This window comes from Zeus faber (assembly GCF_960531495.2).
Source record: "Zeus faber genome assembly, chromosome: 7".
Lineage (NCBI taxonomy): Eukaryota > Metazoa > Chordata > Actinopteri > Zeiformes > Zeidae > Zeus > Zeus faber.
Window position 1 is genome coordinate 34,368,351 of NC_137203.1, and position 18,491 is coordinate 34,386,841.

At 42.4% G+C, this 18,491-nt stretch overlaps 1 protein-coding gene across 1 annotated transcript in view; it reads right to left on the reverse strand.

Annotated features, from left to right (window-relative positions):
- The window catches only part of ptar1 (protein prenyltransferase alpha subunit repeat containing 1), a 51,155-nt gene extending 44,470 nt beyond the window's left edge, over positions 1–6,685 (reverse strand). The window contains exons 1-2 of the mRNA XM_080004500.1: positions 6,594–6,685; positions 699–868 (exon numbers count right to left, since the gene is read on the reverse strand). Of these exons, the coding sequence (XP_079860626.1) occupies positions 699–868; positions 6,594–6,679 (256 nt within the window). The 5' untranslated portion in view covers positions 6,680–6,685. The remainder of the gene's footprint in view (positions 1–698; positions 869–6,593) is intronic.
- Between the last annotated feature and the right edge of the window lie 11,806 nt (positions 6,686–18,491).

Sequence of the window (18,491 nt, forward strand, 5' to 3'; positions counted from 1 at the left end):
AAATTATAAAACACAACTGAGTTAAGGGACTGCTCACGCCAAAAAAAGCTGTCTCTGCTGTCCAACGCATGTCTCCCCGTTGCTACGTGACTTAATTTAGCAAAAACTGGATGCTTTGTGTAAATACTTTACTTGTAAATAATAAACCCTGCACTTCTGTAATGGGCAGACCACATTTTCCACATTGCATTATGTTCTATGCACACTTGAACCCCTGCAGTCTCACGGCTACCCCCCTTCCTGATAGAATTGTCAATCGCTTCCCCCCAGTGATCGCCAGTTGGAATTTTGCATGATCGCCCAAGCTTACTAGCTGTTAATTTGTTATTAGACATAATGCAATAAGATGAGAAAAAAGAGGAAAAAATTAAAATAACGCACTAACAAAAAACTAATGACACTTTTTATTCTGATTTCTTATAGCATCTTGCACTTGAAACTGGTTGAATTTAGAAACTTAAATTGCACTTAAATTCGATGTCGCTCCTATGGTTGATGTATGCTTTGTTTCTAGCTTCATGTCACGCTTTGGACAAAAACGTCTGCTAAATGAATAAATGTAAACAGTAAATGTAATAAGGTTCATACTGAATGGGTTTACATTATTGTATTTTTTTAATCTTAAAATAAATGTGAATCTAATCTTGACATTTCTGTTGGCCTGAAAGGGAAACAACATAGAATTTGTTAAGATTTACCTTCTCTATCCAGCCAGTGTTTGCGTTGGCGGTACAGCAGAAGTTTGTTATGGACGTAAGGCAGCAGGAACTTCACACACCAGCTCTCCACGCCGAGCTTTGTCTCTACTAACATGACAGGGCTGCGGTTGTAGCGTGGCTCAGAACAGGGGATGACGCCAATCTCATCACTGTAGAGAAGACAAGAGTAAATGGGTGTAAACCAGTCTTTTCTACAATATGACACCATTTTAATTCTGACTGGGAAGGCCACATGCCTCACAGCATATCATTTTAACCAGAACTACATGTTCCTCTTTTTGCCATCAGTCTTTCTAACCACTATCACACCAAAATATTAACAATGCATAGGTTTTATTTTCCAATACACTTGCATCTTTATCGGTAGACATTTAGCAGTATAGTTTTACTGAATTTCCTGCAGACACTTTAGTTTAACCATGTAATGTTATGTTCAATCTTTCTTTTAGTTCCAGTGAATTAATTTGTCAGTAATCCATACACACATATACACACATACATCAGGCACAACATTAAAACCACCTGCCTAATATTGTGTAGGTCCCCCTCGTGCCCCCAAAACAGCTCTGACCCGCCAAGGCATGGAATGAAGACCCAAAGGCGTCCTGTGGTATTTGGAACCAAGACGTTAGCCACAGATCCTTTAAGTTCTGTAAATTCAAGGTGGCCACCAGGGATCGGGCTTCTTGTTGTGCTACAGTAGCTCTTCTGTGGGATCGGACCAGAGGGGCGAACCTTCGCTCCCCACATGCATCAATGAGCCTTGGGCGCCCATGACCCTGTCACTGGTTCACCGGTTGTCCTTCCTTGGACCACTTCTGGTTGGTACTAATGATTGCATACCGGGAACACCCCACAAGACCTGCCGTTATGGAGATGCTGTGACCCAGTCGTCTCACTATCACAATTTGAGCAACCCTTCTAGAAGTTGCTCAGATCCTTACACTTGCCTATTTTTCCTGCTTCCAACACATCAACTTCAAAAACTTGCTCATTTGCTGCCTAATATTTCCCACCACTTGACAGGTGCCATTGGAACATGATGATCAATGTTTATCCACCTCGCCTGTCAAGCACGCGCACACACACACACACACACACACACACACACACACACACACACAATTGCCTCCTGTCACCAGATCTCAAACAACTCTAGTACATTTGGGATGTGGCAGTTTGCATGTGTAACGAGAAGCCATCTGGACTTTGAGAAAGAATATGCTCCCCCCACAGTAAGACAATGATCTTGGAGGATCAAACCAATTCAACAGTTGGAACTGGCCAAGAGAGCAATCTCTGGCCTTTGTCTCCAGAACCCTTCCCTTGCTGTTCACAGCAAGGGACCCCAGCCAAAATGGCTCGACCAGCGAAAAATAACATGACCTGAGCTCTCTTTCACCAAAAAGGATATTGGATTCAAAATGTATCTTAATCAATGTGTAACCACTTTAACATTTTCCCTTAGGTGATTGTGCAAAAAATAACACCACTCCCAACTTTGGGGGATGTATATTGACTAAGTAAATCACAGTATTATCAATCTGTTAAAGTGCCCTTCCTTTTTGCTGAGCACCGACACCCCATAGTGGCAACCGTTGGTGTTACCCCAAGCACAGATTCCCATCATGTACAAATAATATTTATACCTTATTCCAAAGATTCATTCACGTATGTGCTGTCAGATTCTTGCATTCGAAAGATGTATTTACGTGTGCGATTTAATCTTTTTATTTCAAGATGTATGACCAACAAAAACTTAATACGGAGATTGAAAAAGATGGGTTGTAAGATTCATATTATAGGGTTTTGAACGCCTCACAACAAAGAGGAACAAACTGAAAGAGAGCCTTGCAAGGATTCCCCAAACAATGGCCATCGAAGAAAGTCACGTTCGGTTCCGCCCCCATGAAAGACTTAACTCCAGAACGCAGCCACTCTTTAGTTCCTTTGCTACCAAGGATCTCGCTCTCTCACGACCATTACCTGAAGGGATGATCCTTCTATCTACCTGGTGCGATGGCAAGTCGCCTCCCTTTCCTTGTTTTTTTTCCCGAACCGTGAAACTCAGGTACGCATCATACTTTGAAATCTTTTCTCCGTTTACCTTCCCCTTAATCTGGTTGGAGAACCACCGTTTAAAGATCCATCCTTCTGGCTTGAAGAACAGTTTTGGACAGTCAGTTTTCCTGCGTTGAAGGAACGCACGAGATCCACCGAAGCAGCTGACAAACCACCCAACCACTACACGCCAAGCCCTGAATAACTACTGCAGAACAAAGGCAAACTACTCACTGCCAAATTCCAGGCAAGACGAACCGATGATCCCCGGAACTCAGGTAAAACATGGCGAAGTGATGGTGGTTGGCATGGTGATAATCTATTTCATTATTCAATTTAGGAAACGTAGTTGTGCCTTGGAGTGCATTTATATACAATCCCTCTAAGTCAATCTCTACCTCTTTTCATAGCAACCACCATTTCATTCTGATTTCCCGTTTTAACCTACTTTAACTTTGTTTTTCTACCTCAATCCTTTTAAACCTTATTATAGAACTGTAGAACCTACCCCTGAGATATACAGACCTCTGCCACTGCCCGTGCGACCATAAACCAAATAAAATTTTTCCAGGTTATAGCAAAGATCTGGTGGCACTCAATTAAAATATTAATATTAATTATAGGTCCCTATCTATGCGACACGTGATTCACAGCATGAATGTACAGCCGACAAATCTGTGCCAATTGTGTGATGCTGTTAACATGGACCAGAATCTTTAAGGAATATTTCCATAATCTTGTTGAACATCCTAGTACCACTCAAGTGGCTCCTCCCCCCACACGCGCAGCACATCATAGGCCTTATTGACTGCTTCGGCCCGCTGCTGCGACACGTCAGCGTCACCCCCTGTAAACAAATACAATTAAACGGGGAAGCTGCAGTATACGATAACGTTTACTTTTCTCAACCGATTTCAATGAGTCGTTTTTATATTCTACATGGATCAGCATGGAGTACCGTAATTTCCGGACTATAAGCCACTACTTTTAACCCACGCTTTGAATGACTATGTATATGACAAATATTCTCTTGTACTTGAACCTAATCTATGGATTTTTCCCGCTTTCACAAGTTCATGCCACCAAAAAACTGAGCAAAATACACATTGTGACGGCGCTCAGTATTTTGGCGGCATGAAGCTTTCATTAGGCCAATGAAATTGCCGAACGGGTTAAGGTGAAACAATGTAACTGTTTAGATTAAATCGAGCGTGCTCAAACTTCCCATCATTTACAGTAGTCATTTCGTCACCCTCATCATGGCAAGGACAGAAAGAAATGCATATGATGCAGCTTTCAAGTTGAAGGCGATTGATCTGGCTGTTGGAAAAGGAAATAGAGCTGCTGCATGGGAGCTTGGCCTTAATGAGTCGATAAGACGTTGGAAACAGCAGCGTGAGGAACTGACTCGGTGTAAAAGACAACAAAAGCTTTCAGAGGGAAGAAAAGCAGATGGCCAACACACAGAGCAGACGGCCGAGGTGTTTCAACTGTTCAGATCCGACTGAAAGCCAAAACAATCGCCACCGCAATGAAGTTTGAGGATTTTAGAGGTGGACCATCGTGGTGTGGGGGCACAAAAAAGTGCATACTTTCCAGGAATCACAGCCAGGAATCACAGCCACTCGACATCAGTATAAATCGTGCATTTAAGGTGACGCTCCGTGTTCAGTGGGAGGCTTGGATGACAAGTGGGGAGAAATCCTTCACTAAAACGGGCCGCATGCGAAGAGCAACTTATGGTCAAGTCTGCCAGTGGGTACTGACAGTGTGGAGCATTGTCAAAAAATCCACTATCATCAACAGGTTTCAAAAGGCTGGACTGCTGCGTGTTGAAGAGGGCAGCATGAGCTCAGCGGGGAATTTGCCTCCGGATGTGTCGAGTCAAGTGACGAGAGGGACAATGAAAACGATCCAACATCGGATGAAGCAATTCTGAGGCTATTCAACTCCGACACCGAAGGTGATGACTTCAGTGGTTTCAGTGCGCAGGAGGAGGAAGATAGTGACCAATGACTTTATCGGTAGGCTACTGTTTACCGCTATTTTTTTTATTTTTTTTACAAGCCGTGTTTCATTAAAGCCTGTGTAAAGTTCATTTGTTGCAATGTACCGGTAAGGATGTACATGTGCGGCTTATTTATGTTCAAGATAAATATTTTTTAAAAATTCAGTGGGTGCGGCTTATATTCAGGTGTGCTTAATAGTCCGGAAATTACGGTAGAAAAAATCTGGTATTGGAATTAGTATCACACATATGTATCGGAACTGAAAAAAAGTTGATTGGTGCATCTCTACCCAGTACTAGAAAGGTTTACCAAATAAAGTGACAAGACAAGTGCCAAGTAGGCTTGGGCAGATTCATGATTAAATAGTCAATAGATTCCATCGATCGCAATTGACATTGTAAACGATACGGCTAGGGTCTTAGTGGCATTTTTAAAAAGTAAAATAATACAAATTAAGAATAATACCTGTCTCCGTAGAGATTGGACATGTTTCAGTTTCTCGTCTTTGCAGCACCACGGTTCAGATTTGCCATTAAAAAAAAAATAAAAAATCTCCCAGAAAATAAATATTCTTAAAATATTTGTACGAAATAAGTATTCGTTAAAACACCACTATTTGTGCTTTGCCAGTATTTGGCTCCATCCCTACCTTACATTCTTTCTGTTTATAATAAGAGGCCAATTATTGCATTTCAGACAATTTCTGATTTGTGAAAGTATTATCCTATTTGTGACAACAGGAACAAGTAGGATTTTACTGTCTTTTTGAACTGTAAGTTAAAACTGACTGGAAAGCTGCGAATCTGAAGATAATTCAGCATTATGTTACTCTTAACTTTCCCCTTAACTGCCGAATCAGAAGCTGCGAATAGGAGCTAACTTCAGCGTTGTGCGACTTTTACAGAATATCGACACCAGCTCCCTTTCCCACATACCGCCAATATGGAACATTGCTAGTGGATTAACAGCTTTCGGTGCAAATGGGAAAGGGGCTTCAATCCCTCATTAAACATTTACATGTATCTGTACCTTTGCATTCTTGTTTGTGCATTTTACTGAAAAATAATTTAATTCTCCTTTATTTTTGGATTTTATATTCATGTTGGCGCCTGTCCGGAGAGAAATTACTTATGTATCTTGCACTTAGCGAAATAAGATTCTGAAAATTTGCTGCAGGTTCCATTACTCGGCCCACCTGGGTTTGGTAGCCTCGTTAACCGCGAGGGCGAAACACAAACTCCAGGAGATATCAACATTTGTTAAACCAGCAATTCCTCTTGAGCGCACATTTCATTATGAACCCGTGCTCAACAAACGAGGGTGCACAGTTTCAAATGCGGGCAAAAAAACTACCTTATATAGTGTACCAGAACCTCCCTTTTCAATACCACTACTCAGAGGATTGCAATATAAACCATCGGTCTTCAAATGTCACAATATCTTGAAACCTCCGATCATAATCATAATTAATAATAATGTCATGAAAAATTATGCATCAAATGGCAAAGGGGGGTAGTCTATAAATATGGTCTCAATTGTGTATTTATATTACAAGCAAACTTTATTTAAGAAGCGGGGTGAATTTGAAAAGAAGAATACCGTAAAATTCTAGTAACACGCTTCACAAAGAAAGATTTGAAGTGAAAATAGAATTAAAAAAAAAAAAAAACTTTCCACCGCTAATTTAACAGTTAGCCTGTTTGGCTAATGTGTTAATATCGTCCAAGGGTCGACTTGTAAGTAACCACAGAACAACTTTATTTTTTATTTTTTGCTTTAACTTGTAAAAGTGAAGACGACTTACATATTTGGGTTTTTCTTGAAGGCATTTGTAATATCTTTGACAACTCTGTGAACTAAGACGTGCACTTCTTCCTCTAGGTCAGCCATTTTTACTCTTCCTGTCCCAACTCGACCCCCCCACCCAACGTCGGACATGTACTGCGCATGTGCCTGGACGTGCTACGGCGCACCAGTGGTGCCAAAACTCAAAAAATAAGCCCGACAATTCTGAGGAAACGCAAACTTCTACAAAACAAATACCGCTGCCTTCAGATACAAACGAAACTAGAGAAGAAGATGTGAAGTGTGTTTGACAACAGACCTTATATTACTGTTAGTATTCATTTCTCATAAATCATAACAATTGAGAGAACTGTCAATTACAACTTCCCTAAATGATTATAACTGTGTCAACAGTTCAGCTATTACACACAAATTATATTTGTTGTCAAGATCCATACATTTTGATATTAATAAGTATGTATTTTTAGGTACATGTTATGTACAACATTAATTTGTACCTCTTTTTGTCTTATTGTGTATGCAAAATGTTTTGTGCCAACCAATATAAGATAATAATTGTTCCAGAAAGCTTTCCCCCAAGGGGTATTATTCATATTCCTAAAGAATTCACTGTGTATATGCTTATTGTTATATTTAACATTTTCTATATCAATACCATCAACCATCAACATAGATTCGACCCCAGTGGCCTGTTAAAATTCAAGATGACTTTTCATCAGAAATGACAATCCACAAGGAATGCTATTAAAAACTAAGTCATAACAAAGTATAGGTCAAAATGTATCAAAAAATGTCCCTAACCAACCTACCTCGATCCAATTTTGATTAAATATATTAACATTTTTGACAACTTTGATTGGAGATTTGGAATGAAATACCAAATACAATTTGGATGCTACAAACATTCCTTCTTTAAATGCATTGTTATGCTCGTGAGGTTTAATAACTCAAATCCACCCTCTTTTTTGTATCCTGACGGAATTGCTTTTTTTTCAGGTGAAATTTGCAAGTATGCTTTTGATAACCTTGGAAGTAGAATCTTTGAGAAATCATGACAGAGTAGGATAAACATGTCTAGATATACCAGCTTTGGTGAAAAGAACCCTTCAAATTTTGGACAAATGTCATTGAAACCACATGTTCATGATAAATTTATTTTTCTTCAATCTCTCATTTCTTCAAAGAGAAAGTTAAGTTGTTTACTATTAGTAACAAATACAGTTATATTATCTGCCAACTGTGTTATTCTAATTTCCCAATTAAATATAGACAAACCATCTTATTTTGGACTATTTAAAAAATTGACAGAAAGTAATTCAGCAACAATCAAAAATAAAAAATGGGACAACCTTGGTGAACAACTCTATGAACTGAAATTATTTTTGCAGTGTAGGATAAACCATTATACAACTATAAATATTATTATATAACATCATATAATAATTATCACTGAGATAAATTTTTTTTACCAAGCCCAAGCCAGCTAAGACCTTATATTGATACAGTAGAACTGACCGTTCTATTGTATCAAAGCTTTGTAGAAATTAAGAAATAAAATTAGGGCCTGAGAATAGTACAAACTTGGATACCCTGAGAAATCGCACAACTCAAAATTATCTTATATTATTGCCAATATGCTGGTTTAAAACCAGTTTGGGTTTAATTTATAATCTCTTAAATTTGTAATGTCCTTTTTTTCAATCATATAGCTAGCAAATACTATTGCTAACAGTTTATTGTGGGCGTCTCTGCCCAACAGAAAGGGTTTAGGGAGGCTGGCACTTCTCTGACCACTGGAATTGATCTGGAGCACCCTTTCAAGTTAAGTCGGTCAAGGGGCTGGTTAGCTCTGAAATGTTGGGGACAAACCTCCTATAGTAGCCGGCCAGCTCCAAGGACTGTCTCACCTCCTTCTTGGTCTTGGGTCCTGGCGTGTTTGCGACCGCAGTGGTTTTATCAAGCCGAGGTTAGACCGGGCCTTTACCCAAGTGGTAGCCACTTGGGTAAAGGCCCACTTAGATACCGTACCTCCCACCGTCCCACGGCACACTTCTTTGTGTTGGTTGTGAGCCCAGTCTACCTCAGGGACTCAAGCACAGTGCCCACATTCTGCATATGCCGCTCCCAGGTGTCGCTGTGAATGATCATGTCATCTAGGTAGGCAGCGGCATATGCTACATGTGGACGCAGAATGCTGCCCATGAGTCTCTGAAAGGTGGCTGGGGAACCGAACAACCCAAACGGAAATGTGCGAAAAGTGGTATTAGCCAAACGGCATGGAGAATGCCAATTTTTCCTTGGACTCCTGAGACAAGGGAATCTGCCCGTAGCCCTTGGTTAAATCCAGTGTTGTGAAAAAAAGAGCTGTACCTAACCGGTCGAGAACTTCATCAACCCTGGGCATCGGGTACGCGTCAAACTTGGACACCGCGTTCACCTTTCGGTAGTCCACGCAGAACCGGACTGACCCATCGGGCTTAACCAACAGCACGACGGGACTAGACCAGTCACTTGTGGACTCCTCTATTAAGCCCATGTCCAACATGGCCTCTGATTCCGCCTGAACGATCTTGCATTTGTGTTCAGGCAGGCGATACGGCTGAGAGTGCAACTTCACCCCCAGGGTCACTACATCCGCCCTCTGGGACGGAGAGAGATGGTCACTTAACAGGGCCGCGGTACGATCGGCCGCTTTTTGAACCTCCAGCCCCAACCCATCCCGCTCAATGACCGGTGTGACAAGAGCCATGGATGCCCCCTCCCTCTATTCTTTTAAGAGGTTTAGATGATAAATCTGTGTTGCCCCCTGCCTGTCAGACCGTTCAACCTCATAATCGACCTCGCCAATGCGCCGTGTGACAACAAAAGGCCCCTTGGGGCCTAGCTGGACTAGGGAGCAACACTAACACCTTGGCTCCCAATCATATAAGAGGCGTTGAAGTTCCTAAGCCTGTTCCTAAGCCGGGAATAAATTCTCCCGTGATAACGGACAAATCAGTGTGAGTAACTTTGCTCTCAGGTCCATAACATACTGTATTCATTCTTACTGGTGGTAGGACTGTTACAGAAATTAAAGGGTTGCTTTAATCTGCAGTTCTTCAATCGGTAGTCTTAAATAAAGAGGCAGACAGACGTTGGTTTTACTTGTACAAGGGTCGGATCAGAGACATGCTAAGGAGCTCTGAGTTGAACGGTTTATTTTGAGAAGTCAGAAACAATATATATTCAGTTTGGCATTTCTGGTCACTGGTGAACTATGCAACAAAAGTTGTTCTCGCTCTCTGCAGCTGCGTCAGGGTGAAGCCTGAACAATGATAGCTGCGTCTGAGACTCTAAGGCTTGGATATCTGTGGAAATTATGTGAATAATGGAAAATATGTGACTGGGGTTCTATGAAGTTGTGTTCGTCATTATGTGTGTGCATATACGTATACAGTATGTGATTACAGAGATTTATATATGTATATATTGTGACATTATTTTCTTACATTCCACGATTTAATCATATAAACATAAGGATAATAAAAAAAACCTATGGTAAATGTAAATACTAAAACATGAAATGTGAAACATCACAACAACTAAAAAACACAACAAATGCAAGACAGAGAGAAACCTCAAACCAAACCAACAACAATAGGTACATGTAAATGTATACTAAGAATAAAGCGGGAACAAATGTAATAAAACAAATAATCGTAACACGAGAAATAAACGGTATGTCAACAAATAACAGGTTGTATATGGTTATCAGAAAAAACCTAGACCTTGATGTCCGGTAAAACCTAGTGGGAAACCCAGGAAGTCCTTTTGATGGAAGGGTGAAGGAAAAAGATGACCATATAACAAGGTGGGGAGTGGCCAGGCTAGAGGGGGATCGGACTGGTGGGGCGTGGGGTCATCTGGTTGAGTGTTGAGTTCTTCACCACCTCCACATCTAACTCGGGAGGAGCTCCATACTTGTAGTGGACTTGTCTCATAGGGGGACCATGGACCGCAGCCCACAGCCAGATCTCCATTTCCAGCTCGGCTAGGGGGTGAGGGTGTATCTAAGGAGGTAAGCAAAGAGGAAAATTCAGGTTGCGCCAAAAATGCCATTTGCTGCACCCCCACAGCCTTCAAAATCATAGCACGGATGATCGGAGCATGCTGGTCATAGATTCTGAAGGGCAGGTACCTTTGAATAAAAGATGCTTCAAAGAAACGCAGAATAAAACAAATAACAATGAAATGCAGAAATGCATAACATAATGAAAAACACATCCCAAAACCACACAAAATCCGATGCACATCAAAATGAAAGAAAATTATCATTATAATAAATGCTTTGGATAGTAGGACTCCCCATTTGCCGAACATTTTGTCCAGCCAGGCAGTATTCCACTGAAGTTGCGTCTAGTTGCTCACCGAGGGCCTTGAACAATTGAAATGTGTAATTGGCAAAGGGTTCACCCAATCAACATTTTTGTCAATTGTTCACCAGGGACAAAATATAGACGCAAATCCACCTGAAATTTGGTTTTGTGCTTTAAATTTGTGAGGGGAACCCCCCTTGGAACTCCGAAGGCATAGACACCGGGGGCGTTTACAGATTGTGTTATTTTTCACTTGACATGGGTGCAGTGTATCATGCAGTCCCTGACGTATGGGGATGTGGCCATGTATACTCCATTGGTTGTGGGGTCGTAGGTTATAAGACCCCATTATCTTTTAGCGGTTGGTCATCTGGGTTTGGGACTCAGGTCGTTTCTGTTGATCTATTTTGCGGTCTTTGTCCCTTTGGTGCGTCTCATAGGCGTGTTCAGCGTGGAGGACGGTGTCAGCAAAGATTTCCGTCTTCCAGGTGACAAACATGAGTGTCAACAAGTCACCAAGTGATCATATTTCGGACCTAGGTCAATAGGTGGTCTTAAATAAAGAGGAAGACAGACGTTGGTTTTACCTGTACAAGGGTCAGACCAGAGACGTGCTAAGGAGCAGCTCTCTGAGTCGAACGGTTTATTGTGGAAAGTCAGAAACAACTGGGTTATCTCCTCTCCTGTCTGAGTGTCACGGCTCACTCGATATGTGACCCACCGCGTACTTTAGGGTCATTTCGCGGCTTTCGAGATTTTTTGACATCATAAGAAAGTGGAGAATCAGAGCTTCCAAACAAGGTGTCACTTGTGCAAATCAAGCTTTTCCAAAGTTTTCCCCACACCAGGTTTATTCGTTTATTCGACGTATAGTCGGTGTCCTCCGGTGGTTCGTGAAAATATTGATGATTCAGAGCTTCCGCCACCTGCTTTGCATTATCCATAACGATACGGAGAAGAAAGTTTTCACAGACAAGTGAGACCGAAACACCCCCATGCTGCACTTTAACTGTCTCTTTACGGAAGTTACGTAGGTGCGAGACGCAAAGGGTTTTTCTTCTTCCCTGTTTCACAACAGTGTCTCCGTGTGTAAGAGAAGTACGATTTAAAGGTTGAATTCTATCAAAACAGTTTCATATTGTGACTTAACATCACAAGGAATATGGATGAATGATCTTCACCTGGACGGTTTTTAGGAAACGATCGATTTGCATTATTCAGCACTGTTCCGCATCTCGGTAAGTGAACTGCGTTTCCCCATGTAATCTAACGGGAATATTTAACTCCACGGTTTAACATTTCTCTACTATTTATAAATCAAACTCGGTTTTGAAAATACGTTGAGAGATAATAAAAAACCCACGAGGAAACACAAATTTTTTCAACTTATTTGGCTGCTTTTGGCGATTTGAGAAATGCGCAAGATGGCGGCTTTTGCTGTGGTCTGTCACATATAACCTGTCCTTAATCACCGAAAAATATGAGTGAGCTGACCTTGCATTCACCGCACCCACTGATGACCGCTCCTGTCACCCCGCGCCACGCAACCCTCACATTTACCTATTGGATGTGAATGCACTCCCCCAGCCTCTCTCATCAATGCGTGAAACCCTGGCCAATCGGTGGTTAAAATCAGGGAGTGCGACAGGCGGGAACTAACCGCAGCCTATACCCTATGCTTTTTTCCCTTGTGAGGAATTTCGAGCTGGACCATCGGATATGTGTGAATATGCAACTTGCACACAACAAACCTCCACCTGTGACTCCTCCACCAAAGCCCTGGGTCTAACCAGGCGTGGCTGGACCATCGTCTGCGACAGCCCAAGTCCAGAAAAGTCTGATGTCTACCCCTATGTAGCTTAACCAGTACTTGGTAGGCCCCTTTCCGACCAGGGGACGTGTCCGGCGGGCCGGCAACCCGGACCTCCGGCCGAGTTCCATCCGAGGACAGTTGTGGCGGTCGTGGCTGGGCTGCCCGCAGTGTCCGCACCCCTGCCCAGACGTTTGCGCAGCTTCCTGATTTCCCGCGGCAGCACTGCCCTGGGAGCTGAGGGGGGACAGAGAGGGGACAGCACGGAAGGGGAGTAGAGCATCTCACGGCACCACAGAACCCTGCAAATCCCGCATAGGTCTTGGGGTTGGACGTAGTGACGCCAAGCTCGGCTACACCTTCACGATACTGTCACGAGTGCTGTCTTGTGAATCCAAATGCAGGACACAATGGAAGCTCAGGAGTAAGTGCAAAGGATCAAGTTCATTGCAAAAAACAAGCAGGGGTCAAAACCAGGAGATCAGTCAGGGAAGGTAAACTTTTCCGGCAAGGTACAGGCAGAGCATCAGGGTCCAGGGAAACAGACAGAGAATCAGATAATTCAGGGAGTTAAACAACCCCTCAGGCGGATGGCCCGGGCACTAGATACCCACCCGAGTAAACAGGGCAGACGGAGCCCTTCTGAAGGGGCGACCAGGGGGCAGGCCAGGGGAGCAGGACTGCTCGGGAGGTCGACCTGTACTCGGGGCAGAGGAGCGGAGCTGTTCCAGAGGACGACCACGTTGGCGGCACCAGTTTGAAGGGTGGCGGAGAGGCTGGGAGACAGTAGAGAAGGCCGATCGCTGGAGGTCTGGCCAGAAGTCAGCAGAGATAACCGACCAGGTGACCAGCCAAGAAACTGATGTAGCCAGGGAAACAGGTGACCACTGCATCTGCATCTAGAAAATCCTGCTTCGGGAAAAAAAAAAACTTTTTGAAAAACTTGGAACTTCGAAAAAGAAAAGATGTTGCGGGTCCTTACTGTGTTAAAGGCCACTGTTACAAATCATTCATCTTGGTGCATATTGCCAGGATAAGGAGGATCCTAAAGTGTGTGATTTAATTTCATGAATGGAAAGTTACAGTATGTGGCTTCATTATTTGGAGGAGAGCTCCAAGTGAGCATGTGCTGATGTCAGCATCTTGCAGGAGATTGGAGCCCCAACTTTTTAAACAAAGCTCCAGTCTGAGCCCCAAGGTGCTCTGCCATTGCTGCTGCTGCTGCTGTGAGGCTGCTGAAAGGGGCCGCGCACCAATCAACTATTGGGTGAATCCACTTGGTTGAGCTTTTGGACAACTGATCACTACTCCAAGAGGGGGAGAATTTAATACCGCTGTGTTTATGACCCGAATAAATGCGGATTCGAGCCAAAAAGGGACAGTGTGAGTCTTATCCTTAACACAATGCATGAGAGAGAGAGAACATTGCCACTACATGAGTAAATTATAGAGAGCAATGAATAAATATTTCACTCAATACACCTGTTCAGCCTTTAAAGTGTTTGAAAATGCGTTTTTGCCCAAGTGCACACATGAAGATGAAAATAGAAGAACAATCTTTATTTGTCACACAGCACACCACACTACAACACATGCTTGCACACACATGCTTTGGATGGTGGCCGGTGAAATGAGGCCTCTGCATTTAACCCATCGTTGGCTTGTCCTTCCTCCGGGGGCACAGCCAGGAGCATTGGGCAGCATATGTGGATGAGTGTCCATCGCTGGTCAGACAGTGATGTGTGCATGTTTTTGGGGGGGGTCCTTACTGACATTAGGTGGAGGAAACCCCATGTGAGCACATGCAAACTCCACACAGAAAGGCTCCTATTTGGGAGATAACCCGCCCAGAGCACGGTGCCAACAGCACCTCAGGCGGGAATCGAACCCAGGACCTTCTTGCTGTGAACTTGAGAAATACATGTTAGATATGCCGAAAACTTTGTGGCAAACAACACTTTACCAAGCAAGTTACACAGAGCAATAAATGAATCTTTCACTCAAAATGCCTTTTCAGCCTTTTAATTGGCTGAAAGTGTGTTTTCGGGCAAGTGCACGTGCATGAATCGGGGTTTTACCTGTTGCTCTTAGATTACTAACGAGCAACACGTATAATGCCACACTGATCCTGGTCCCAATTACCGAGACACAGGACAGGTGTGGCTGCTCAAACCACACCATCCCTACACCAAATGTTATATTTGTGTTTGTAACATAGACTGTTAATGAAGCATGACTGATAAGGTTACAGATACTTAAAGGTTAAAGTAAAATAAATTATTTAATTTCAACATTGGACTGAGACAAGAAATCCTAGCGGAAACCCTGGTTTGGCTGTGTTATAAAAGTTGTCGTCTTGCTCGTTTTTGATCATAAGCAAAGTGAGCCCATTTCACGGCCCATTTTTCAGTCTGATCATGCAATTTTTCAAGACGTAACATAACACTGTTGTGTTATCCAACATTGTTATGACGTTACAGAAACCAGGGATTCCATCTTGCCAGTCTAGTTTCACCTTCACATTGGTGTACACTAAATTTCATGGTATTTACAGCTGTCGCTATAAACATACTGACTTGGCCCTTTTATTCAAGCTATCAAAAGCGGCAGGTAACATCTTCTCCCAGCAAGGGACACACACAACCACCATTGGTGCCTGTATCTAGCATTACTGAAGAGTCCGACTGTGATAGGTAAGTTTTCCTGGACTAGCATTTCTAAACCAGTCTTTCAAGACAAGTTGTGAATACGACCTCTTTTCTTTATCTTTTGAATCAGGGATGAAGAGTTTCCTATCCAGGATTTTCAACCTTTAGGCAAAGAAACAGAAGAGGTTGGTGTGTTAGAATCCAGGTGAGCTCGCCTTACATCTCAGGCTGTGAAACATAGTTTTGTTTTTTTATGAATATATATTTTTTTGTCATATAATTTTTTTTTTTTAACTCTTGCTGCAGCATGCTTCCCTGGGTATTACTGATGAAGAGCAGCGTGACTCTTGATGAGAAGGAGGTCAGTCATTCGAGGAATAGCATGTAAGTATTGCACACTAATCCATCTTATTTAATTTTTTTCTACTGACATGTCATTCCAGCCTATGGTGTTTATGTGTGTTGTTCATATACAGTATGGATATGAATGATGACTGGGAGGATGTTGGTAAGAATGCAGGGAAGAATATGGGGACAGCTCTGATGAGGAATGTGGCGGACCAAGTAGCGTGGTTAAGCAGACGGCAGTGCGGCTTCCTTCCCGCAGCCACACAGCTGTCCGAATGGGGCCAATTAGTGCCCGAGCAGTGCTGATTGGTCGGATTTGGGACAGGAAGCTTTCTTGATGTTTATGTGTCAGAGGGGGATCGACGCACAGAGCTCATCAGCTGACCTGGAGCTACAGTGAAGCATCATTCCTCCTGTTCCTAGACTGATTGTTGTTATTATTATTATTATTGTTTATTATTTATCGTTTTGGGAAGCAAGCTTTCTGTTCCTGTCTCAAATAAAAAACTCATGCCATGTCGGCACCCCATGTTTCACTTACAACTTACATTTCAAGTAGAAGTATTATTAGGGTGTTTACAATGACAAATAATTTGTTTTGTCAAGTAAAAACAATATTTTGGGTGAAAAAATGACGTAATAGTTCAATGTACATGGCCTGGGCCAGAAAAAGTCTGGATCTCTGGATTATCTGTTCTGGTCTCAAAAAAATGGAAGAAAAACACAGGAACCTAGCAGAGTCTGATGCTTTTATGATGGGTTTATTGTGTACCCGAGAGTCAAGTACAACAATTAACAGTGAGTGGGCTCCAGAGAGCGACTGACTAACTGCACTGTCGGACCTTCTTATATACCCAAAATGTTTTCCGTTTTGGTACCTGCCCTGCCCTGCCCTCCTCGGTTCAGGGAACCAGTCACAGTCTTGTGGGATGTCTCCCAAAAAAAATCGATGCACAGTCTTTGGGATGCATCTTTTTTTTCAGGGAATCCTCCGGGGACCCTAAAGTAATGGTGTCTGTGTCTGGGCTTGTTTTCAAGGGTAATGGGTTTTCCTGCCCTTTCCTTGACAACAGTTTTTTCGGGATTTCCTAGCGAATATATTTTTTTTTTTACGGTTTTTAATACACACAAATGACCATTAATGGATGTATCACTTAACTCTACATGTAATTAAGTTATTTGGTTATATGGGGTTTTAATTTGGTTACATGGATCATGGTTTATTGGTTTACGGCTTAATGTAGCAGTCAGCAGGTCTTTGTCATGTGGATTCATGTAAGGGTGATTGTGCAGCTGCTTCTGGCTCAATTGGATATGTCATTAAGTCTCCTGTCTGTTAATGGCTTCCTTAAACATGTCTTGTCCTAGAGGTCATGTGGAGGTTGTCATGCAGGCTATATGGTTGATTATAATTAACCACAACATGATGGTGCCTCATCTAAAATCTCCCACATCAACCATCTTCAAAGCATGGATGAAGCTGTGTGGCAACCCCAATCCTCCAGATGAGGACATAGAAGTCATTCCCGACAAACAAAAACTTCTTTGTGAGGGTGACTTGGTTGGGAAAACAGCCAGCATGGGACATGACAATCTGCATAAACTCACCATGTTCCTGCAGTTACCAATGCAGATGTGTCACCCAGTGACCGGGGCGGCATGCCCTGGTTAACCACCGCTTCAGGTCACCCTGAATTCTCTGGGAACTGGAGTCTTATTGGAAAGATGAGAATGATTATTCCAGTGTGCTCTATGTGTATTGCTCTCAATAGGCTGAAGGACCACCCATTTTTGTAACTTATTGTAGACTGTACAAGGAAACTTTTAATGAAGAAATTAAAGATTTGACATGATCCCCCAAGAAATTGTGAGCATCAAACACTTGATTTCCTGCATTGTGGTGAATTTTTATGCACCAATTTGTACTTTTTCTATATCAGTTTATGTTGGAAATGTCTTTATTTATGTAAAGGTAAACACACGATTAAGGCACCAGTGTTTTTACTGGGGGGGACAAATGCACATGTTCTAAATATTGAGGGGGACGTATCCCTGGTGCACCGCCCCCATGCCAAAATCTACGCCTATGTAGAAACAGTATATACATTAGATTACATGAGATTCAACTTTATTGTCATTGCACAGATTACACATACTGAGATAACACAATGCATCTAACTAGAATGCAAAAATAAATAAAGTGCAAAGAAATGAATAGAACAAGTAGAATAAATAGACGAGGAAAGCGTTTGCTAGATATGAACGGTATTAACAGCAAGAACAGTAAGAACAGTATGAACAGTAGAAACAGTATAGACAATGGATATGGGTATGCTATATATATATATATATATAGATACACACACACTCACCGGCCACTTTATTAGGTACACCTTGCTAGTACCTTGGACCCCCTTTTGCCTTCAGAACTGCCTTCATTCTTCGTGGCATAGAGCCACGAAGAATGAAGCGAATGAATGAATAACATTCCTCAGAGATTTAGGTACATATTGACATGATCGCATTACGCAGTTGCTGTGGATTTGTCGGCTGCACATCCATGATGCGAATCTCCCGTTCCACCACATCCCCAAGGTACTCTATTGGATTGAGATCTGGTGACTGTGGAGGCCATTGGAGTACAGCTAACTCATTGTCATGTTCAAGAAACCAATTTGAGATGATTTGAGCTTTGTGACATGGTGCATTATCCTGCTAAAAGTACCCATCAGAAG